Here is a 25,079-nt window from a genome sequence, read left to right as displayed (position 1 = left end):
CTCTGGATTTATTCCCCAGGACTATGAAAAATAACTAAGTAAATAATTAGTAAAAAATAAACACTTAAGCCTGAATAAACCTTTGTTTATATAGTGATGGGAAGCCCCCAATCCAGGGCCAAAATGACAAGTTGCTTTTCCTCAAAATAATAGAAGATATGTGTCAGTGATTGTGCAATAGATGTCACTTGAAATAAGCACTTTTTCTTTCAAGCCACAGAGTAGGAATATTTCTAGTGCATAATGCTTCATCAAGCACCAACCAAAAATACCTTTCTTTCCTAAAAATAAAAAGTAAAAAATTGGGCTGGGGATGTGGCTCAAGTGGTAGCGCGCTGGCCTGGCATGCGTGCGGCCCAGGTTCAATCCTCAGCACCTCATACAAACAAAGATGTTGTGTCCGCCAAAAACTAAAAAAATAAATATTAAAATTCTCTCTCTCTTTAAAAAAAAAAAAGTTGTTTTTTACAACCTTGAAGAATAAAGAGCAACTTCAAATTTTGGTAAAGTTTAAATCCAGAACTCTAATTATAGAGATAATCAGATGTATTTGAGGAAAATGGACATAGCAATTCTCCCTTCAGCAGGTGCTTTCCTTCTTCCACTGGCAAGAGCGCTGCCATACAAAACAGTGAATCTACACTCTTAGAGAGTGTAGATTAGCGATCTTAGATCACATAAACTGCATTTTATATTCTTTTTTCTATGATACTTTCCAAATGAAGCTAAGACAAAAAGAAATGCAGAAGAGATCATTTCTACTGGCAACACTCTACTGGCAAGTTAATTTCCTACAGATAGAACACAATTCTAGATTCACAGGATACCCACATGTTTGATTAACAAAGGATGTGACCATGCCATCCTACACTGGATCATACGGATATACTATTGTAATATCATACTTGGCAATTTGAAAAACAAACAAAAAAAAGCTTCATAGTAAGACAAAACAACAGAAAGAAAACAGATGGGAAAAAGTCACTTTCTGGTATCAAGTTTTTGAGACTCTGCTAACCTATACATGAATAGACTTTTCTATTCAGAAATTAACACATTTATGATAATAGGCTTGGGCTTTATTATAGACTGAACTGTGTTCTGTTTCCCCAATTACTATATTGAAGCCCAAACCCAATGTGACTGGATTTGTAGAAAGGGCCTCTAATTGAGGTAACTGAGGCTAAAGGAGAACCTAATAGTGGGATCTAACCCAGCGTGGCTCTTTTAGAAGAGAAAAGAGATACCAGGAGTGTGCAAACACACAGAAAAGGTCATGTGAAGACAAAGTGAGGAAGCAACTATCTGTAAGCTAGGAAGAGAATCAGATAGCAATTCTATCATCCCCTTGATCTAAATTTGAAAACAAATTTTTGCATTTTAAGTGACTCAGACTATACCATTCTATTATGGGTGCCTTTGGAGATTAATTCAGTTGTCCCCTCTTATCCATAGAACTGAAAATAGTACTAAAATCTACATTTGCAATGTCTTCTCTATACATTTATACCTGTGATAATCTGTAAATGAGGCACAGTAAGAGATTAATAACAATAACTGATAACAAAATAGAATAATGATAAAATAAAAGTTACATGAAGGTGATCTCGGTTTCCTTCTCTCTCAAAATATTGTATTTTTCATTTAGTATTATCAGACTCAGTTGCCTGTGGATAACCAAACCTTGGATAAGGGGGACTTCTGTATAGGCTTCATTTACATTCATAAACCCAGGGTATATAAGCTACCGGATACAAACTTACTAAAAGGAACAAACCCTGATGACCTGTGGAAGCACGAGGAATACACCTGTCTTCCATTGTTAGTAGAACTCTTATTCTAGCCAGGGTAAGCCTGCTTCAGTATTCTCTTTACACTTGTATCAATCACCTCATTTTCCACAAATTTTCTCACAGAAAAGTTTCATTATTATTCAAAGCCAAAACCCATTTCAAGACAAGTTTTATGTTTAAAAGGCAACAACAATAACCTGTAGAAAATAAATAAAATCCAATATTTCTAGAATTAGAGGATATAAAGCTTCCTAAGCTTTATAAAATATAAAGGCCTACAAAGGAAAAGATAAACAGCTCTAATTAAACAAAGTTTAAACTCCAGTAATTCAAACATTTAAAAAAAAACATTTTAGATAGGTGTATATAAAACTTAAACATGTTCAATAGATAATTTATAAAGAATTATGAAAATCCCCATAAAGCAATCAATTTACAAAAGAAATAAATTAGATGAATTAATTAGATACCTTTTCTTTAACTAGCAAAAACTCAGAAAATACTTACTTTTGTAGGAAGTTGTCGTTTTTTTGAATGACAAAAAGGGATTTTATTAAGTATTTTACTGGGGCTTCCAAGGTCATTAATTCTTGTTACATGAAAGCATACATATGACATATGTAAATATTTGTCCAAATATGAAATAAATCAACCTCGAAGCAATAAAATAAGGAGAAAAATGTAACTAATAATACCAGTTGAACAAGTAAATTTGGAAATGATACAAATGTACAGACATTTTATGGATGCTGAAACTTGGAGTTTGACGCCGGACTTGTTGTGATCTTCTGGCTGTAGGACCCAGACCATCTTAAGTGCTATGTAAATAAAAATTTGCTGATCAATTGAATAAATATATTATATTCAAGCTTAAAGACTATGCCATGACAACAAAGATATACCATTTCTTCAATAAAGCAATTACTACAAAGTTAAGCTAAAAATAATGTATTTGAGGTAAAAAATCACACTAAATTTAAGCTTTTTAAGATACCTTCACTATCTTCAGGATTTTCTTCTTCATTGGAAGCTTCAATATCTTCATCTTCCTGAGCAGAAACGGTGGAAGCAACACTTTCACACTGAGACACATCACGTTCTTCACGAGGTTTACGTGAAGCCTAAAGGAATACATGATATTATTTGTGATTTAAATAGCTAAGAAGAAAAAAAATCAAACCTTTCCTCTTCTGAAAAAATATAGAACACTGACACACATATACAAGATGGTTATGTGGGTGCTGGGGCTCAGTGGTGGAGCACTTGCCTAGCATATGTGAGGCACTAGGTTCAATCCTCAGCACCACATAAATAAAAAAACAAAAAAACAAATAAAGGCATTGTGTCCATCTACAACTAAAAGTATTTTAAAAAAAGAAACAGAAAAAGATGGTTATGTGTGTGACAATTCTCTCGTTAATGTGCAGGCAACCACTGTCAGGCCTTTTGTGCAGATGGGTCAATTTCACAAAACTGATGAAAAGTTTACATCTGAACCATTTTTGGGAACCACAAGTTTTCATGATCCTTTCCTACTCCAGGAAATGTATTTTTGTAAGTAAAATAATATTTATTTTCAAATAAACGTAATTTACAGATTAAAACGTGGAAGATACAGAAAATTGAATTTTAAAAAATTCTCATAATTTCAAAAGCTAGAGACTCCAAGTGTACTAGTACAGTTCCTTTTAAGTCCTTTAGATGCATGTACACGTATAGAAATCTGTCCACAGCTTGGACAGACCCATGTAGTCATATATCCCAAGTCTAATTTTTTTTAACCTAAAATAGCTTTGAAGAGAACATATCCCTATGCTACAAACTCTTCAAAATGGTTCTTATAAAATATTCCATAAAAATACAGTTATCAATGTACAGTTAAATTCTCCTATTTTAAGGCATTTGAGTAATTTTCAATTTGGGTTATTATTAATAATGCTAGCTTTAAGAATTAGGCAACTTTATGGGCAATAACAAATCATTTCTTTTACTATTAATGAAGACAAACTCCTTCTATGTTTTTCTTCAAATTTGTTTAGATGTTGATGGACCTTTCATTTTATTCACGTATTCATATGTGGTGCTGAGAATTGAACCCTGTGTCTCACATATGCTAGGCAATCGCTCCACCACTGAGCCCCAGCCCCAGCCCTTGTTGTTCTTTAAATAGTGTGTTCCATTCTGCAAATTATGTGTTTTTGTAAAATCGCTCATTCTTCTAATGAAACCACATAATTTATTATGTATGTACATATTTAAATGGAAGATGCTTGCTACTTACACTGTATTTATAGCCTTATGTTGCTAGATACAAAATTTAAGGTCTCCTGTGTTTGCAGGTATTGGCACTGGAAGTTCTGTTCTATGCCCATCATGTATTTCACCTGTCAGCCTCTACCACCAAGACTCTTCATAGAGAGGAAAAAATATTCTTACTGCCCCAACCTGCTAAAAATTACCAAGATGCCTAGTCATTATTCTTAGTTAATATATGATAATGCTATTTAGGATCCAACCCACAGCATTAATTAACTGAAGAGAAACAATTATTTTCCAATATTAATCAGAGTATCCCTAGGAGGAATGAAAGGAAACAATCCCAGAAAGGCACTCCATGTTTCTTAAAATCCTATCACAAGGGGCTGGGGTTGTCGCTCAGAGGTAGAGAGCTTGCCTAATACATTTGAGACACTGGGTTCGATCCTCAGCACCACATAAAAATAAATAAAATAAAGTTATTATGTCTATCTTTAAAAAAAAAGATTCCATGAATGCTACCATAATATTTTCAAGCATTAGATAACAAATAGTATATGGATTTTTGCCCCTCATTTGCAAATATTAACCCATTCTGTTTAGTCCTTTAACTAATGATTATAGAAGAAACAGCTTTTCACTACCACTGGGTAAAATTCTGCTCTTCACATGCAATAACCTGCAACATCTTCAAGCATTTTCTTCACTGAGATTTGACATTCCAAAACCTATGACATCTATGCATTCACCAATTTGATGAGTAAATTTGGCAAGATGCACAGTCATTTTATTTAACACCTACATATATACTACTGAGGATTGACAAGTATTAGTCATTTTAAGTGATGCTGGGGATTGAACTCAGGGCTTCACATACCCTAGGAAAATGCTCTATCACTAAGCTACATCCCCAGCCCTTGAAATCTTTTTTAAAAAGATAAAACACTCTAGATAGCAAGAGAAGTCTGCTGTCTCTATCATTTTAATTGTGATTAATCATAATGATTAGAACTAGATGTTTTAGAGATGTTTGTGATTTTGTGTGTCAGCTTGGCTAGTTGACCAAACATTACTCTGGATGTTTCTGTAAAGGTGTAATAAGATTAACATTTAAATGAGTAGGCTATAAATAAAACATATTACCCTCCATGGGGAGAGGAGGGGAGGAGGGCTCATCCAATCCACTGAAAGCCTAAGCAGAACAAACACTGACTTCCCTGGAGTAAGGAAGATTCTGAAGCAGAATGGACTCCAATTCTTTTCTAAGTCTTTTCAGTCAGCCTCCTCCACGGAAGTTAAACCCTCACGATCACATGGGTCAATTCTTCCGGTCTTGCTCTTCTTCCTTCCTCATCTTTCATTTTTTTCTTTCCTTATACCTCTCTCTATACATACACGTTCACATACTGCTGATTTTTTTATCCTTGGAGAACCACAACTAGTATGTTTCTTTTTGTTTTTGTTTTCTTAAATATGGGGGATTAAGCCCAGGGGTGTTCTACCACTGAGGGATCATCCCCAGCCCTATTTTGAGACAGGGTCTAAGTTGTCCAGCTATAGCCTCCAACTTGCAACATTTGTGTCTCAGCTTCCTGAGGTGCTAAAATTATAGGTATCTGGCTAAAATATTTATCTTTAAAAAAATAACAACTGGCTCGACATGGTACCATGCCTATAATTTCTGTCACTCAGGAGGTCAAGGCAGGAGGATCACAAATTCAATTCCAGCCTCATCAATTTAGTGAGACCCTGTCTCAAATAAAAAATAAAAATGTGCTGGGGGGAGTAGTTTAGTGATAGAGGGAACCTCGATTCAATCTCTAGTACTAAAAAAAAAAAAATACAAAACAAACACAACAAACATTTGATTCACTGTTTACTTGACTTTCTCCCAAAACATTTTAGATGGTATCTCCTGAACTCAAGACTTCATCTTATCAATATATTTTTTTGTTGTGTTATTTTCTGTTCTTTATGTTTTGGTTCTTATAGGACACTTTAAACTATTGCAACTTCAAAGTTCCTTTGTATATACTCTTTTGAATCAATATTGTATTTGAAGGGCTAGGGCTGTGGCTCAGTGGTAGCATACTTCCCTGACATGTGTGAGGCACTGGGTTCGATTCCCAGCACCACATATAAATAAAGGTCTATCAAAACTAAAAAAATATATTTTAAAAAAATATTATATATCAAGAATATATGATCTTTCAATTTAATTTATCTATTATGGATATCTGATTTTCCCTGCACATTTTACTGAAAAGACTGTCCTCTCTCCCATTGAATTGTGTCCTTTGCTGAGCATCATTAAATCTTAAATGTGGGAAAAAAAAAGAGTATATACTCTTCTTTGTAAGTTCACATCTTAGTAAGCTTGGGTATTTGTGTTTTCATTACTCATTCTTCTCTCCTTAATGATACTAAAACATTTTGGTCTAAGAACCCTAAAGTATTAAAAAGTAATAAGGGGCTAGGGTTGTGGTTCAGTGGTAGAGAGCTCGCCTAGCGCGTGCAAGGCCCTGGGTTCGATCCTCAGCATCATATAAAAATAAATAAACAAAGGTGTTGTGTCCAACTACAACTAAAAAATAAATATTTTTTTAAAAAAGTATTAAGGACCCCATAGAGTCTGTTTTCTGATATTGTACCAAAATTTGGTAAGTAGTTGCTTAAAAGTTTGATGAAATCTGAAACCACATTAATAAAACTTTTTTTGTACTCTATTATGTTAAAGTTTATTAATTTGTCTTATACTTCCATATGGGAATCCTTTAGCAATAAATAATATCCACTGTAATATCACCAACTGGTCATTTGAAAAATACTGAAGGGCTGGAGATACAGCTCAGTAGTAGAACACTAGCCTAGCATGCATAACACCCTGAGTTCCACTGCAGCACCAAAAAAGAAAAGCAAAAAGCACTTAGTTATGTGGACTTTTCAAATTTGATATACTTCATTATATAGCAAATCACCAAATTATCTATAACCACTGATCTCATCAAAACAGTATAACTAGTTGGGCATGGTACATGCCTGTAATTCCAGCAGCTCAGGAGGCTGAGGCAGGAAGATCACAAGTTCAAAGCCAGCCTCGGGAACTTAGTGAGACCCAAAGCAACTTAGTGAGAGACCCTGTCTCAAAATAAAATTTAAAAAGAAAATAAAAAGGTGTGTCAGTGGTTGATCATTCTTGGGTTCAATCTCTGGTACAACAACAACAAAAAAGTGTAACCAGAACATATTAAGTTCATGCTACCATACTATGGATCTGGAATACCCCCAAACCTCCATGTGTTAAAGGCTTGGCCTCAGCTCATGGAAATGGTAGAACCGTTAAGAGGTGAGCCCTAGCAGAATAGCTCAGGTTGCTGAGCGTGTGTCCACGAAGGAGACATCAGGACTGGGTGCCCTTCCTTCCTGTGTATTTTCTCATATAGGCCATCAGGTGAACAGGCTTCTTCTACCACTGCTCCTGCCATGATGTGCTTGCTACCTTACCACAGGCTCCAAAGCAACCATAAACTGAAATCTCAAAAACTGTGAGCCAAAATAAACCTCTTCTCATTTTGATCATCTTAGGTATTTTCCTATACTTAGGGAAAACCCACATACAGTAAAGTATAAGCATTTTCCAAAATTCTCCTTTTCATTTGCAAGCATGAAATTTAAAAGTAAAAACAAATACTATTTATTATTTATTCTGAAAGACAGGCTCACTTATTGTCAGAAAAAAACACAAAAAACAAAACAAAACAAAACAACAAAAAACCTGTCTGCCAAATACAAAAATTTGAAAAATCACATTGTCATGCTTTCAAGTAAAAACAATATTCTATGAAAAAGGGAACATATTTCAGCCTGGAATTCAAACACCTGCAAAAGCACTTTTCCATGATAGAATAATCATATTTTTGTAAAAGAGCCATGTGTGTACTTCCCATTTCATTACACAGAGTAGTAAAATACGAGTACTTTAATGTAAACATTCAATCAAATTAATTTTTATTCTTCTTCAAGGACATTCTTCAGTAAAACTAGCTTTTTCATTTTATTTTATCTTATTATCTATGGTGCTGGGGATCAAAACAGGGCCTTGCAAATGCTAGGCCAAATGCTCTACCACTGAGTTAAACCTCCACTTCTGAATCTGGTACTATTTTTTAAAAGTTGCTTGGAGATAAAGAACACATTGAGTACTAGCACACTGAGTATACTGCCACCAGCAGTTTTATCCATCAATCCAAATATTAATATAGTAGAAAAAAGCAAATAACATCTTCATAGTTTCATGAAAGTATAAGCATTTTCCATTTTTACCTCAAAGGACTCTCCAAAACACTAAGAACTACTATACTAAAACTTCCTTATGAGAAAAATTCCAATAATAGTAATTTATTTCAAGTAAATTTTCAATAATTTGAAAATAATAATAATTTGAGTATAACCCCTGGTTTTTTATTCCACATAATCTTTGTATTTGTAAAAAACATTTTTTTAATATACCAAATTGACTCATTCAATATGATAAAACGTCACCTAAAGTTTTCAATTAAACTTCCCATCTACAGTAATTCAAAAGTACTGAATTCCCATTACTACAAATAGGAACCTTTTTGATTAGTAAAAAGGAAACCAGTTGACCTGTATCAAGAAATTAGAATACTTCTTACAGGTAAATGCATAAATACAAATACAAGATACAAAAAAGTTTCTCCAAAATCAATCTCTGAAGTTTGAAAACACTTGAAGTTTAAAAAAAAAAAAAAAGATAAATCAAAGCTTCTCTACCTCTGATATACTCACTTTCTGTTTATGCTGTTGCAAGAGGTTGTCGAGATTGTGTCGTCTTTTATAGTTAAAATAGAAGTTTTTACACTGAGCTTCACTTTTAGTTCCCACCATTTTGGCAATTGCCGCCCAGTTACGGCCATGTTCTACTAGGCCTGTATTTTAAAAGCAGATGAAGCATTAATTGAATAGTGACTGCAAGCAAGAGAAATAATAAATCAATGTAATCACTGTATTTACAATCATTAACACTACAGACACGCTTTCAATTACTTATAAATGTACTTCAATATTTACTGACTGAAAACTCATTTTTGTCCTGTATTTTCCCCCAAAATTTAAAATATGCTCATTAATAGAGGGCTAAATCTTACCTGTGCTATGTATATTTACAGGGGCAGGGCAACATTGGACCCACAGTTACAGTTCAAATGCTTGCAAACTAAGCAATTAGGTACTTCTAGAGCCTAGAGACAGTGTATCAATAATAAGATAATCAAATATAAATGACTAACACAGTCTCATTTGTAGGAAACCTCACTGATAATCAGGATTTATGCCAGTCAATTCACAATCAAGCAATGCCCTCAAAAAATTAACCAGTTTTTAAAAATCCTGTTTTAATATAACACATCACAGAAAATTATGCAATTTAATAATTCTCTAATCAAACAACTATACACACACATATACGTGGAAAAATATGAGTATATAATTGTATATATACATACGTAGACAACAATATATATACTCTAGATATAGGTATACATAAACAGAAATTCCCAGTACAAGTTTAACAATTTATAGGTAAACATCAGTTTTTCAAGGTTAATGCAAATAGCTCCCTTAGTAATAAGAGAGAAAGACCATTACCAAATCTTGCCTGATAGTTTCTTAAAGAGTATAGATTAGATAGTTAAACATAGATATATCTGTCTGAAAAAGATCATTCCATGATAGAGCTTACACCTGCTTATTTAAATATGATATTTTGATGATGACATGAGAATAAACGTGAATCTTCTCAAAAACAATGCATATTTAGCATTTGCCAATCATGGCAAATAAGGTTCAAATAAAAATACTTTAAAAATAGAACACTGTAAACTGTTTGATTTTTGGTTAAGTTTGCTTATACTTGAGTCTAAGACACATTATTTATTATCTGATATAGTAAATAAATCTGAAATATGTCACCAAAAGGCCAAATTACATATAACAATTTCCCTTTGGAACTACAAGGTAAATACTTAAACAACAAAATAATTAATCTTTCTTAAAATTAACTACCAATATTTACCCTAATGTAATTTAGTTCAATTTTAAATCATACTACATTAATAAGCAACAAGAGAAAACTACAAGGTACATAAAGTTCCATAGTAAGATGACACAGTAAAGTAACAGAGAAGAACTCAAAACTTTAGTCTGCTTGGCTATAAACTTCATGTTCTCTCCTCCTCAGTGCAATTTCTTTAATGGTTTATTTATTCTATTTCTGTGGAATTGGGGATTTAATCCAGGGGCATTCTACCACTGAGCTACACTTCATTCTGTTTTATTTTTAGTTTTATTTTGAGTCAGTGTCTCCCTGAGTTGCCCAGGGTGGCCTTTAACTTTCAATCTCCCAAGTATCTGGAATTACAAATATGGGCCACTATTCCTGACACTTAATGGTTTATAATCAAAAGACTTAACCCAAATGCAAAGTGAAAAAGTAGGTGCCATTCTATTGAATGTAACTCTAAAACAACATAAATATGGAATTTATATCAAAGTTTGTTCCAAAATAATTTCAATAGCAACTATTCTGGAAAAGCTACTTGTTTTATGAAGATATTCAAACTAACATTATAATACCTTAAGGGTACTATACTATCAAAAAGAACTCTTAAATTTGCTTAGAAACCCTACCCTCTTGGAAGAACCTTTTCATTTCCTAAATTACAAAAGTATTTCTATTATGCTCATGACTAATTACCCTTTAAAACAAAAACAAACTTAAAAAACCTTGAGAAGATCTAACTATTATAATTTACCTTTTTTAGCCACTTCCATTTCTTCTTCTGTCCATCGAGAGGTCTCCACAGGCTCTGTGGAAACTAAAACAAAAGGAGAAAACCCAGTTAAGCAGAGAGGAAAAAAGAGAAAGAAAAATCCTTCGAAGGGTACGGTTGCACACACCAGTAATCCCAACAGCTTGGGAGGCTGAGGCAGGAGGACTGTGAGTTCAAAGACAGCCTCAGCAACTCAGTGAGACAGTGTCTCTAAATAAAACACAAAAAAGGGATGGGGATGTGGCTTAGTGGTTGAGCACCCCTGGATTCACTCCCTAGTACCAAAAAAAGAAAAGAAAAATCCTTCATTCAGATAAACAATGTAATCTGTAAACTCTTCACCTGCTATAAAGTCTGCTTAAAGGATTTGGTGGGAAATAAAAACAACAACTATGAAAATTAGATGCTATCAGTCTCTTTTCTATCAACTAGATGGAAAAGTTTTACTTTTCTCAGCAACACAATCTTTCTCAGAAGTTCTATCCATGTCTACATGTTTGAACACCTTTAGCTTAGTTTTAAGAAAGTCCCACCTCACCCAATGCTTTCCAGCTTAAAAGATCACTCCTCTTTTCTTGCATTGTCAAAGGACAAAATAACCCTGTTTCTTTTTGTCTGGGAACAGTGCCCTCTCCCTGTCTCTGAACCCTCATCTTGACCTAACTCTTTGTTCATTTCTGTTTCTGGTATCCAGCAGGCACAAAGGGATAATGCACTGAACATTTGTTCTCTTACTTCAGAAAGAAAACTGAAAATATCAAGCCTGAAATGAACTCTTGCTATATTCTTACTCGATTAATAGTAACATAATCATCTGAATTATGAATAGGCTCCTCAGACTGATTTTTGAATCCTCCTTGTCACTTACTACTCACACCCAATGACATGTATCAACTATCGTCTCCTTCACATATACAACATCTGCTTCCATTCTTGAGCCCTTCTAATCTGACCTTCACCTACCACTTCCAGACCTATCTTTCTAAAGTACAAATCTAATCAGAGCACTCTGGTATGTAAAAACCTTTGCAAGCTCTCTCCTTTGTAAGCAAAATAGATATAGTTCATACAAAGCCCATCATGATCTGTCCCTCTGCCTATGTTTGGTTTTTTGTTGTTGTTGTTTTTGCTACTGGGGATTTAACTCAAGGGTAGGAGCATTACCACTGAGCTACACTCATTCCTAGAACTTGCACTATCTTTCATACTTCATGTTATGGGAAAATTGGTACCACGAATCACTAATGGTGGTACTTATCAATCAAACAATCCTTTTATAAACTAATGAGACAGTACTTTTTAAAAGAGAGAGAGAAATATGCTTGGATTCTAGGCCCAATATAAATTTGCCTAAGAATTTATTCCTATGAAAAATAATTTAACAGAAAAACAATGCTATGTGCACAGATTTTTTTTTCCCATTATAGTATTGTCTGTATTGGTTTAAGATGAGGAATGGGACTGCCTGATTAAATAAGTCATGTCTCAGGAAAAAAATGCCAACACTTATGGCCATTTACAAAGTAAAAATGGAGATTACTAAGAAATTAGAAAATATCTGATATATAACAAGTAAAAACATTAAAACAAAAAGTGATACGCCCACTAGGATTATAACTAATTAAAAAAGAAAAACAGCTGTATTTGAGTAGCAAGATTGTGGCTCATGTTCATTTTCAAAAAAATTGACATTAATAAAGTTCAAAAAATTTAAAGATCAGACTTCAGGATTATTTGTAGATTATCAACATTAGAGAACCCTAATACTGAGAGAGAATTCCATACAAATTATGTCCTATTCATGCCAATTCCTCCCACTCACTGGGTTCTGGTGGTGGTGGCAGAGGTGGTGGAGGCTCTTCAGTGGCAGCTGCAGCTGCGGCACTGGCAGCTGCAGCTTCATTTGTCATGGACCTGGTGATTCGCCCCTTCCGGCGGCCTTGACTGTTGGCAGTCTTTCGCCCCCTAGGCGTGGCCTGTTCTCTCTCCTCAGTTTCTTCTGTTGTAGTTTCCATCTTATCCTTTTCCTTGGTATTTTCTCTGGAAACAAAAGCAATGAAAATTTGTGTGTATCAAACAAGGCTGCAGTTTTGGAACCCTTCACTTAAAAATTGAATAAATCTAACCAATCTCTTATTTATTTTTTAAAAATTTAGGTAAAATTCTTTTTTTTTTTAAGAGAGAGAGAGAATTTTTGTAATATTTATTTTAGTTTTTCGGCGGACACAACATCTTTGTTTGTATGTGGTGCTGAGGATCGAACCCGGGCGGCACACATGCCAGGCGAGTACGCTACCGCTTGAGCCACATCCCCAGCCCCAGGTAAAATTCTTTTATGCCCTAATTTTGAAGAGTTTTGGCTGGTTAAAATGAAAATATTCCATATGTTTGTTTTTTTTTTAGAGAGAATTTTTTATTATTTATTTTTTAGTTTTCGGCGGACACAACATCTTTGTATGTGGTGCTGAGGATCGAACCCGGGCCACACGCATGCCAGGCGAGCGCGCTACCGCTTGAGCCTCATCCCCAGCCCTCCATACGTTTTTTTAAAAAAACATATTAATGGACTTACATTTTAAACATATTTCAAATTAACTGATTCAAAACCAGAATATTCCACAAGGAAATTAACAAATGGCAGCACAAGATCCCCTAGACCTGCAATTCAAAGGCATGGTCTATACCAAACGGCAGGAGTCCAGGGTGTTTTACACTTGCTCTAAGTTGTCTTATTAGTGAAATGAAGAAGCTGAAACAGATAGTAAGTACCTTTATGATTGATGCTTACTCTATAGTTGTAATCCACAATACTGTTTCATTAAACCAGACTCGGTGTTCTGAACCACTACCAATACTGATTACATCCAAGGGCAAAGATGCCTTGGATTTACTAGCCTAGCAATAACTCTGGAAAAATTGCTTCATTCCCATGAGCCTCAGTTTCTTCATCTGTAAAATAAGGATAATGGTAATATATTTCATAGAGCTGTTGCAAAGATTAAAGAATAATACAAGAGAAGAGGGGTGGTAATCTAAGATGGAAGGCACTGAGTAAGGGGTCACTTTTTCCAAATTAAAGGTGTTCAAACATGTAGATATGGTATGAAACTTTTGAGAACACTAGGACATGACCCTGAGAAGTGTGGTATTCCAACTGCCAACACAGAAGCAAACTTGACCATATCTCAATTTCCCAACATGCTTTATTAATTCTTATTTCCAAGATTATTTCTCCTTGTAAACAGTTCTTGTATCTTGCCTTGCTCTCCCCTAGTAGATTATAAACTACCTGGAAATAGTACACATCTTAAGTATTTTTTGTATTCTCCTTAAGATTTAGCCCAAATAGATAATGAATTGTTAAAATAACTTAGAAGCTAGGTGTGGTCGTGCACACATAAGTAATCCCAGCTACCTGGGAGGCAGAAGGATTGCAAATTTGATGCCAGCCTCAGCAGCTTGGCAAGACCCTATCTCAAAATAAAAAATATAAAGGGCTGAGGGTATAGTTCAGTGGTACAGTGCCTTGGATTCAACCCCAGTACTGCCAAAAATAAGTAAATGCATAGACACATGCACACATACATAGAAATATATATACATACATACAAAACAATAACAACAATAGATATTTTAAGAAAAAAGTAAAATTAAGGTATAGCAGTTCTAAGAAAGAAAAAAGAAGATAAAAGTAAAACCAGGTAAGATAGTTCCACTTGAGCAGAACCACTGACTATGTGGTAGGATAAAAGTTTAACCTAAACTAAAATAACCTAAACTTTTCCTTTTTCCTTCCTAAGATATAAAATTAGAAAAGCATGAATATCTAACACTTTTCAAACCATGTCAAGTGACTTAGGCAGCTTTAGTCACCCCAGAACTAGGTAAAACTTAAGTACTTCCAAGAGGATTACAGAAACAAAATAGATATTAAAAAGGAACAAACCATTTACACATCAAACATCCTGGATAAATATCGAAGAAATTTATAAGTTAATAAGTCACATAACACATTACATACTTGCTACAGGCTGGATCTTAAATATTCTCAAAAGGTCCATGTGTTTAAAAGTTTGGTCCCTAGGGCAGTACTAAAGAGAGACAATGGAGCCTTTAGAAGGCAGAGCCTAGTGGGAGGTTTTTAGGTCATTGGGGGCTTGCCCTTGAAGGGAATTCTGGGACCCTGGCCTCTTCCTCTCTTTCAATCTTCTTTCTTTCCTGGGCAGGAGGTTAATGGTTTTGGTACTTCATGTGCTCCCTTGATGATATGCTGTGTTGCCACAGGCCCAAACAATTATGGATTGAAACCTCCAAATTTATGAGCCAAAGATATAAGTTGGTTATCTCAGGTATTTGCTATAGTGACAGAAACCTCACTAATGCATACTGTATGACTCCATTTCTATATAATTCTAGAATAGGCAGAAGCAGTTGCCACAGACTAGGAATGGGGGCAGAGAAACCTATTACAAATTGATATCACTTCAACGAAGCCTACAGGAATAGGATGATTGGAAATGTTCTACACAAATACATACACTTGTCTGAACACATCAATCTAAAATTGATGAATTTTAGTCTACATTATTTGTAAACATAATAGTTTGGGGTAAACAACCAATCCAGTGCCTGAGGCCCTCTGTGCCTAAATGTATACAAAAGCCTCAGTGGCTGTCTCTGACTGGCAAAATGACAGACTAACTTTCATTAAACTTTGCTTTCTTTTCCTGATTTTCTATAATGAACATAAATTACTTTTTATTACCAGGAAAATGGCAACAGCAAATAAATTGGGAAATGTATTTTATATAATATGGTCAATGAACCTAGAATATACTATATTAGTGAAAAGTTCCTTTCTCAGCATTTTTACACTACCTAAGGTACACTATTCTGAGGCTCATAAAAGAGCCCGAGGAATCTTCCAAATCCAAGATTAAATTAAATTCAACACATCTTTGTGAGAAGTACGCATTATTGTAGCTCATCCTGTCTGAAAAAGAGTAAGTCATGGCTGGCAAACAAATCCAATAAGCCAAGAAATTATACTTCATTACTTAGTCATGTCAAATAACAAAACCCATATCCCACTGATTCTTTTATCCAATATTTCACACCTTCAAAAGACTCAGTTTCATTATTTAAAAGTAACTACAACACTTATTAATAATTATTTAACTCACTTAGAGTCCTCCTTCTCATCCTTTTCCTCTTCATCTTTCTTTTCTTCTTCTTTTTTTTCTGTTTTTTCTGCTTTATCCTCTTCTTTTTCTTCTACTTTTTCTTCTTGGGAGGGTCGGGCAATTTGCTGCTAGAATAAATCATCATTTGTGAAACACAAGGGCACCAGCAATAGATTCTCACATTGTGATGACAAATTATAATAGCCATCTAAACATTTTAAATAATTATTAATCATTTACAATATAATCGGTGGCCATGAATTAAAAATCAAGCAATACTTTTATGATATATTTTATATGTATTATTTAAAAGGTATTATACATACATACACAAATGCTCAGAGCACTTAGATCTATCGGAGAGGTGAAAGTGTTAAAATTCCACTTGGAAAGCTGAGATTGGTCCTCTCTTTGCAAGCCCTATCTAATCTGTCACTCAAGAATTCCATTTCAAAATATATTTCAAAACACACATATACAATTTTTTCAAACCATCCCCATCATTAAATACTTATGTATTCCTATTTTTTCCATTATTATAAATGAAACTATAAGAAACATCTTTATGCATTTTTGGGAGGAACATCCATTTAATGAGTAGTTGACATTTAACAGAATAGTTGACTGAAGTAATTTGGAAAAATTCTAAAGATATAGTACATTGAAGAGAAGTAAAACATTCAAATATTCCTAAGCTGAAACTACAGCCATGTAAATGTGTTCCTACTTAATCCTAAAAGAAAACACCGAAGAAAGATATTGGGCAATCAGACCCTTTCATTTCTGATGTCACATTTATTAAAACTGCAAGTCTAAAAGAAAACACTAAGAATGATATATTATTTTTATTTAATTCAGAAATCAAGACTGCATAATGTAATGAGGACAGAACTCCAGGGCATCTTTACTGCGAAGCCTGTTGGCCTGTGCACATTTCCCTCCAACGCCCATCCTTCCCACATTCTCCTTACTGCTCTGGACTCATCTACACAAGCCCAGTGCTTTCTTACCTTTGTCTAGAATACCCTTTCTGCCCTTTCTTGCCTGGAAAACTCCTACATATGCTCTGAGACTAAATTTGAAATGCTACATTTCCTGGGAGGTAAAATCACAATAACCTGGTTGACCTGCCAGAACTAAAATCAGCAGCTCTTCTCTCCAGATGCAACCATTCATACCCCACCCATTCCACACCTTCACTGTTGCTGAGTCTGCTTGGTCCTTTGATTCTTTATTCTACGGAATTTTCACAGTCCATCAAAAACTGCATTTGCTAATCAACTTGCTAAATCATTTCAAGATCGTAATTCCCTCATTTGTTTTATCTGATCTTCCCAATTTTTCAACCTGGCTAATTGCCAGTTTCATTTCCTAATTAAAAAAAAAAATGGGTGGATTTCAAATGTATGTTTTGCAACTTAAGTAAGTTTGCCTTGCAATTGGGAATGTTTAATTCAGCTCTGACTTCCTAGCATACCATAGTGCACAAAAGACTGGTTTCAAATGCTAATAACTTAAGTCAGACATAAGTGAACCATTAATTTGTCATTAAACCAGTAAGATACCAACGTTTTGTCTACTCAGTGAGCTGCTGTTATGGTATGAATATGAAATATCCCCCCAAAGCTCATGTACTAGAAACATGTTATCCAATGTAGCAGTATTCAAAGACGAAATGGTTAGATTATGAGAGTAACAGTTTGTTCAGTAGTTTAATCAATTTGATGGATTAATAAATTGAAAGGATTATTGTACAAGTTGACAACTATAGATGAGTGGGGCATGGCTAGAGGAAGTAGATCACGGGGCCATGCCCTTGGAGAATATATCTTGTCCCCTGGCTCCTTGCTCCCTTTCTCAGCTTCCTGGCTGCTCTGATCTGAGCAATTTTCCTCTACCATGCCCTTCCACCATGATGTTCTGCCTCACCTCAGACTCAGAGCAATGGAACTGAGACGTCTGAAGCTGTTAGCTCAAACTAAACTTTTTGTCCTCTAAGCTGTCCTTGTGAAGTATTTTGGTTACAGTGATGAAAGGCTGACTAACACAGCTGTGTAACCTAGAAATTGGTGTAGAGTATGAAGGTATGAAGGGAGATGTCAACAGAGCAGATGGTAAGGAAAGAGATTAAAATTTCCTTTAGTCCTGGGTGATACATATAATTTTTTTCTTTTTTTAAAAAATTTGTTCTAATTTGTTATACATGACAGTAGAATGCATTTTGACAAATTATATATAAATGGAGTATAACTTCTCATTCTTCTGGTTATACATGATGTAGAGCTACACCAGTCTTGTACTCATTATCTGCACATAGTAGAATGAATTGGACATTATTACCCTATCATTCCTACCCTCATATCCCCTCCCCTTCCTTCACTCCCCTGCTAATCCAAAGTACCTCTATCCACCTGCCTCCCAGCCCTTATTGTGAATTAGCATTTGCATGTCAGAGAAAACATTCAGCTTTTCTTTGGGATTGGCTTATTTCACTCTAGTTCCATCCATTTACTGGCAAATCCTGTAATTTCATTCTTCTTTAATACTGAGTAATAGTCCATTGTGTATATATACTACAATTTCTTTACCTATTGAATTTCATTCTTCTTTAATACTGAGTAATATTCCATTGTGTATATATACCACAATTTCTTTATCTACTGAAGGGCACCTAGGTTGAGTCCATAGTTTAGTTATTGTGAATTGAGCTTCTATAAACATTGATGTGGCTAATTTTAAGTCCTTTGGGTATAAACCATGGAGAAATATAGCTAGGTCGAATGGTGGTTCCATTCCAAGTTTTCTGAGGAATCTCCATACTGCTTTCCAGAGTGGTTGCACCAATTTGCAGTACCACCAACAATGTGTGAGTGCACCTTTTTCTCCATAACCTTGCCAACATTTATTGTTGCTTGTAGCTTGTATTCTTGATAATTGCCATTCTGACTGGAGTGAGATGGCATCCCTGTAGTTTTGATTTGCATTTCTCTGTTAGAGATGTTGAAAGCTTTTTCATATATTTGGTGATCGACTGTATTTCTTCTGTGAAGTGTCTGTTCAGTTTCTTAGTCCATTTGTTCATCGGGTTATTTTGTTTTTGGGGTATTAAGTTTTTTGAGTTCTTCATATATCCTGTAGATTAGTGCTCTATCTGAAGTGTGTGTGGTAAAGATTTTATCCTGTTCTGTAAGCTCTCTCTTCTCTTACTGTTTCCTTTGCTGTGAAGACGCTTTTTAGTTTGAGTCCATCTTGATACATACAATCTTATTCCCCTTATATTTTACTGCTTCTAAAGGCAACCAGGGCTTTGAAGAAAGTAAGCAATCCCACACATTCCCTTCTGAAATCCAACCAATAGATGACTACTCTTCCCTGGTCCTAGGGACTGAGACGCAAATGTAGCACCTGCTTAAACCAGTCATGGAAAGAAGGCTGTAGCTCCCAGCTCTAATTAAAGTGTGGAAATGATCCAAAGAAACTGACAGAGTTGCTAGATTAGAGTGTGGTCAAATACAAGGCACCTCTCCAGTGGAACCTCTCATCACTGTATGCTGAGCAGGCAACATTGAGTAAGCACAGCCAGCAGAAAATTAAATCTTACCTATGGACAATCTGCACAAACATTTATCACAACACATGCCACTGACATTAAAGAAAATAACGAACATCTCTCATTTAAAGAGGTGGTTAGGATTACTTTTGTTTCAAGCAAATCTGTAGAGAAGTACCAATCTGGTGGTATAGGATGGAGTTTGCATGTTAAAACCCTCAACCATTTCTATAGGCTGGCTACAGCAGAAGAGGCCCAATCTTTCTAAAAGTTCTCTAGAAAGACAAAGGCTTCCCAGTGGTTCCTTGTCCTGGTTTCCCTTCCTTTTAAGCCCAATATTTATGGAGTTAATAAAACAACTGTCATTCTGTTAGGAAGGTTCTCACAACATGAAATACTTCCATCAACAAGTTATTCACTACAAATGTAAGTGCACAATGAAAATTCAAATAAAAAAAAGAAAGGTATGTACACTGCAACATGATCAGGGACAAACAGGATCCAGTTAGATCCTTATAGCAACATCAAATAACAGTTAATACTGAGACTTTATCACTACTCTATGTAACTGAATTCTTAACACACAGACACACACACTCTATTTGTATGTTAAAATGCCCAAATCTATAAAACAAAAAAATAGATGAATTCCCACTTAGCACACACTAAGTTACCAAGAAACAAAATGACTAAATTTAAGAACAAGCAAGAATATGTAACTTAAAGTGTACAGATGCAGTGTTGTTTTACAACTGGGCAATATTTCCTTTCAATATACTTCAAGCAAAAAAATATCAAATACATTAATAACAAATGCCTTGAAGACCAAATGAATTTTCAGACTAACTTCTGAAGAATGAAAGCTGTCAACTGAAAAAACAACCCACACCATGATGATGGCAATAAAGAAATCAACTATTAGATACTCCTTATGTGCTTCACACTACACTCCCAAGACTTTACACACACACACACACACACACACACACACACACACACACACACACACACAGAGTTCTCACTGAATCTGCAAAGTACGCATTAGTTCTCCCATTCTCACAGATATAAAAACTAAGTTCCTGGGTACAGAGTGATTAAGCATTTTGGGGTCAAAAGCTATACCAAATTTTTAAACACATCTAAAATATTATTTCGAATCAGTGCCTATTTACCAATGACTTCAAAATTGCTACATTTATGTAGGTGTATGTTTCTGAATATCTGAAGAATTAAAAAATGCTGACATAAAGGGGGAAATGGTGTTAGCATAAAAGAAAAACACAAATTCCTATAAAAAGAAACTAAGTATTTGGAAATGAAGAATGTGGTTTTTAACAGTAACCGGCTTTACACTGCTGGTTAATATTAGGTATCACAGAAATTCCATCTGCACAGTATTTAGCTGGAAAGCACAGCATTTCCTAATGGAAGAAAAATTTACTTGTAATGAAAAGAACATATTCCTCATACAAAAAAATAAATTACTACCTGACGTGTTATTTATAATTATAGATTCCAACTACTAACACTTATAAGTGGTTTTGGCTTTCAATCTCCAATTACGTATTTATTTCTTCTATTAAATATATAAAGAACTGCCCTCACTCTTCACAGGATGCTACCTAGTTGAACTATTAAAATAGTTTTGAGCAAATAAAATAGAATTATGAGAAGAGTTAAAATTTCTGCCAATAATTATCTGAAGACAATTTTAACAAAATATGAATCTAATTTCCCTATGATTCTAAGATCTAAAATTCATTTTCAGAGTAAATAATATGAAAGGTTCCCCACAGTAATAGCTGATTAAAAAAAAATCAAACCTGATAAACTTGGAATAATTCAGTCAACAGCATACTATACATTCATCTGCTAAATAAAAATTACTCTTATGGGTAGGAAGTTGGGAAGAGGGCACAAGGAAGAAATCAAAAATTGAAAGGATCAAGCACAAACTTCAGCACAATTCTAATGATTCTTGAAGTAAATTTGCCACAGTCACTCTGGGGTTACCTGAGATAATCCTCCTGATTCAAGCTTGACTGAACAATAAGTCAGTAAAATGACTCTCAAATCAGTTACCTGTATATATCATCATGGTAATCAAAAGGGTGATATGCTCATTTAAAAAAAATTTAACCTCATAACTAGATTTTTAATAAAGAGGTAGTTCTGAATTTTTTCTATATAGCGAACTCTATATATCCAATCCAGATCTTTTTCTCATGCTCTAAATTTACATTATTTAACTAGTCACAACACTTAAACATTAACTTGGATTGCTACCTGGACATATGACAGGTCTTTCAAACTCAGTCATATCCAAAACTTGTTCCTTCTTCAGTCATACCTATCATAGCAAAAGGCAATTCCACAATTCAAAACTCGATGTTTTCCTTGATTATGGTCCTCTCATCCTTACAGTCAATCCAGCAAAACCTATTGGCTTTACCTTCAAAAATACATATCCATGGGCTAGGAGGCATATAGCTCAGTGGTACAGTATTTGCCTACCATGCAAAAGGCCCTGGTTTCCATCCTCAAAAGCATAAACACACACACACACACACACACACACACACTCTCTCTCTCTCTCTCTCTCTCTCTCTCTCTCACTCATTTAGACATATCCAGAAACTAATTAAACCTCTTGGTTTTACCTTAAAAAATACCAAGTAACTGATCATTGATCCTGCAAAGTAAGTACTAGTTTTCCCACCTCCCCAATAGAATCTTGACCAAGCCACAGGAATTATTATAATAACCTCCTAACCGGTCTCATTCTTCTCTTGCCTCCTTACAATCTATTTTCAACAAAGCAGCCAGTGTGACCACATCACAACAGAAAGCTGAAATTATCTTCTGCAAAAAAGCCCAAGTCCTTAAACCAAACCTTTGAATTTCTGCAAAACTTCTCATCATTTTGACACAAATAAATGGAATGAAGCACACAAGCATTCTTAAATGCTTAGGCGATTCTTAAAATGGAAATAAGAATCTTTTGGTCTGAGACAATGGTCCAAGCCCATCATTAACTCCCTCGTCTCCCAAATTCCCAGTGAAACAGCCAGAGAAACATAAAACTAAAAAAAAAAAAAAAAAAAAATCCTTCAAGTCCTGTAATCCCAGTGGCTCCGGAGGCTGAGGCAGGAGGATTGAAAGTTCAAAGTGACTCTCAGCAATTTAGCAAGGCCCTAATCAACTCAGTGAGTTAAATTATAACAAGAGCTGGGGATGTGGCTAATTAAATTATAACAAGAGCTGGGGATGTGGCTCAGTGGTTGAGTGCTCAGGGTTTAATCCCTGGTACCAAAAAAAAAAAAAAAACGAACGAAAGAAAAAAACAAAAATTCTTCCAAGTAATAATTTAAAAGTAAATAGGGGTCAGGCACTGTGGTGCACGCCTGTAATCCCAGAGGCAGGAGATCACAAGTTCAAAGGAAGGCCCTAAGCAACTTAGCAAGGCCCTCTCTCAAAATAAAAAATAAAAAGCGCTGGGGATGGGGTTCAGTGGGTAAGTGTCTTGGGGTTCAATCCCTGGTATTTAAAAACAAACAAACAAACAAACAAAGAAAACCTAATAGGGCAGGACTAGATTGCCGAAAGGGATGACCACACCAAATCTGAGCCTATCTGGGAGCAACCATCATAAGGCTCAGCTAAAGTGAGCGTGAATGTGGCAAATCACAGCCCTGCAAATACATTCTGAGGCAGTGCAGAGGCACTAGCACAATACAATATAGGACAAGAAATGTGAGAGGGAAATAATAATATGTCTGGAAATTAAAAAAGACTAGTGTACCACAGATAGAAGTCAAAATAGTGTCCCACACAATTTTAGGTTGAAAAATGAATATTTCAGAATAACAGAGACTCCCTCCACCAACTTTCTAATGGAGCTTTCTCCTCCTCATCAGAGGCAACAGGCTACTACATTACTGGCATAAATAGGGTATAGTAAGTATCATCTTAGTCCAGTATGTAGGACTGAAAAAATTTCAACAGTAACATAAGTTCTGAAACTAAACAAAAACAAACAACAAAACTAAAAAATAAAATAAAACAAACTGTTTTGTCATTAAGAATAAAGCTACCGTTAAAACTGCATAGCTGAACCTTGTCTAAAATGTATACGGTCCCTAGGATGTCTAGCTAAAGAATATATTGACTCCACTTTCTCTGGGGGAAGCAGGAACAAAATCCTGGCAATACTTCCATCTCTGGTGAAACTGTGTTTTTTATCTCACTGCCAATAGTTATTTTGCTCCTCTTCATTTAGTACATCTTTATGGGAGCTCTATAATCATCGATATCTCTACCTCTACAGTATTATTACAACCAAACTAAAAGCATGTCCTTTTTTCTCTCTTCTGATCCTTACTAGCCATCCCAAGCAATTTAACTACTTCTCTTTACAACATCTACATGTAAGAGTATACCTGTGGTCTAGGGTTGTGGCTCAGCAGTTAGAGAGCTTGCCTAGCATGTATGAGGCACTGAGTTCGATCCTCAGCACCACATAAAAATAAATAAAATAAATATCTACCAAAAACTTAAAACAAATTTAAAAAAAAAGTACACCTGTGCTGTTACCATTTCCTCACTTCCTAAGAATCGTCTTTAACTCAGTGTAATGCTTCCCCACTCCACTAAAAATGTCTTACAAGCCATAATTTCTACTCCCCACCCGGGTTGGGGAGAAAACTCAGGGCTTTGCACATACTGGGCAAAAGCTCTGCCACCTCAGCCCTTCTCTCTCCTTTCTCTCTCTCTCATTATATATACATTTATTTATTTATTTATGATAAACCTTTCTTTTATTTATTTTTATGTGGTGCTGAGGATCGAACCCAGTGCCTCACACATGCTAGGCAAGTGCACTATCACTGGGCTACAACCCCAGCCCATCCCTATATATTTTTTTAACCAAAAAAAAACACTGCTTCTGAAGAACATGCAATCACATCTTGGAAAGTGGCAGTGTCCTAAGGGAAATAAAACATAAAAAAGGATATAGCTCTGAAAAATTAAGAGAATTGAATCAAAATACTCGAATCTGGTGACCAGAGCTCCCAAGGGAAGGGAGGGGCTAAGACCCTGCCACACTGAAAGAGTGACTGTGTAAGGAAACCAGAAGAGACTTGGAATGCTAACAGTGAGCAGCTGTTAGGGTTCTACACGCAAGTATGCACTATGACATCCATCTGAATGAGGACAGCAATGAGCATTAGTATAACAGCTCCACTGGCAATGCATATAATAGCTGTGACAGCTGCTAACTGGTTATTTTTGGGAAAGCAGTTTCCAAATGACTGAACTGCAACTTGTGAAAATTTGTATTTGTGAAAAAAAATAAAGAGCTTTTAAGGGTTAAACTATCTAAACTTCACAAATAAAGTTAATCTGAAACAAGATCAGTTCCCATGCATTACAGTAAACAATCCTC

General features: G+C 35.1%; 1 protein-coding gene across 29 annotated transcripts in view; it reads right to left on the bottom strand.

Moving 5' to 3' along the window:
* Ncor1 (nuclear receptor corepressor 1) overlaps positions 1-25,079 on the bottom strand; it is a 156,431-nt gene that overhangs the window by 60,095 nt on the left and 71,257 nt on the right. For 19 of the 29 annotated variants that reach the window (XM_078042927.1, XM_013365441.4, XM_013365445.4 and 16 more), the window contains 5 exons: positions 16,084-16,211; positions 12,723-12,940; positions 10,883-10,945; positions 8,859-8,998; positions 2,788-2,914 (listed from right to left, as the gene is read on the bottom strand). In XM_078042927.1, the coding sequence (XP_077899053.1) occupies positions 2,788-2,914; positions 8,859-8,998; positions 10,883-10,945; positions 12,723-12,940; positions 16,084-16,211 (676 nt within the window). The remainder of the gene's footprint in view (positions 1-2,787; positions 2,915-8,858; positions 8,999-10,882; positions 10,946-12,722; positions 12,941-16,083; positions 16,212-25,079) is intronic. The other 10 variants (XM_078042935.1, XM_013365442.4, XM_013365449.4 and 7 more) reach the window with 1 other exon arrangement.

Source organism: Ictidomys tridecemlineatus, chromosome 3 (assembly GCF_052094955.1).
Source record: "Ictidomys tridecemlineatus isolate mIctTri1 chromosome 3, mIctTri1.hap1, whole genome shotgun sequence".
NCBI classification, from domain to species: domain Eukaryota; kingdom Metazoa; phylum Chordata; class Mammalia; order Rodentia; family Sciuridae; genus Ictidomys; species Ictidomys tridecemlineatus.
This window is presented reverse-complemented; position numbering and strand designations above follow the sequence as displayed.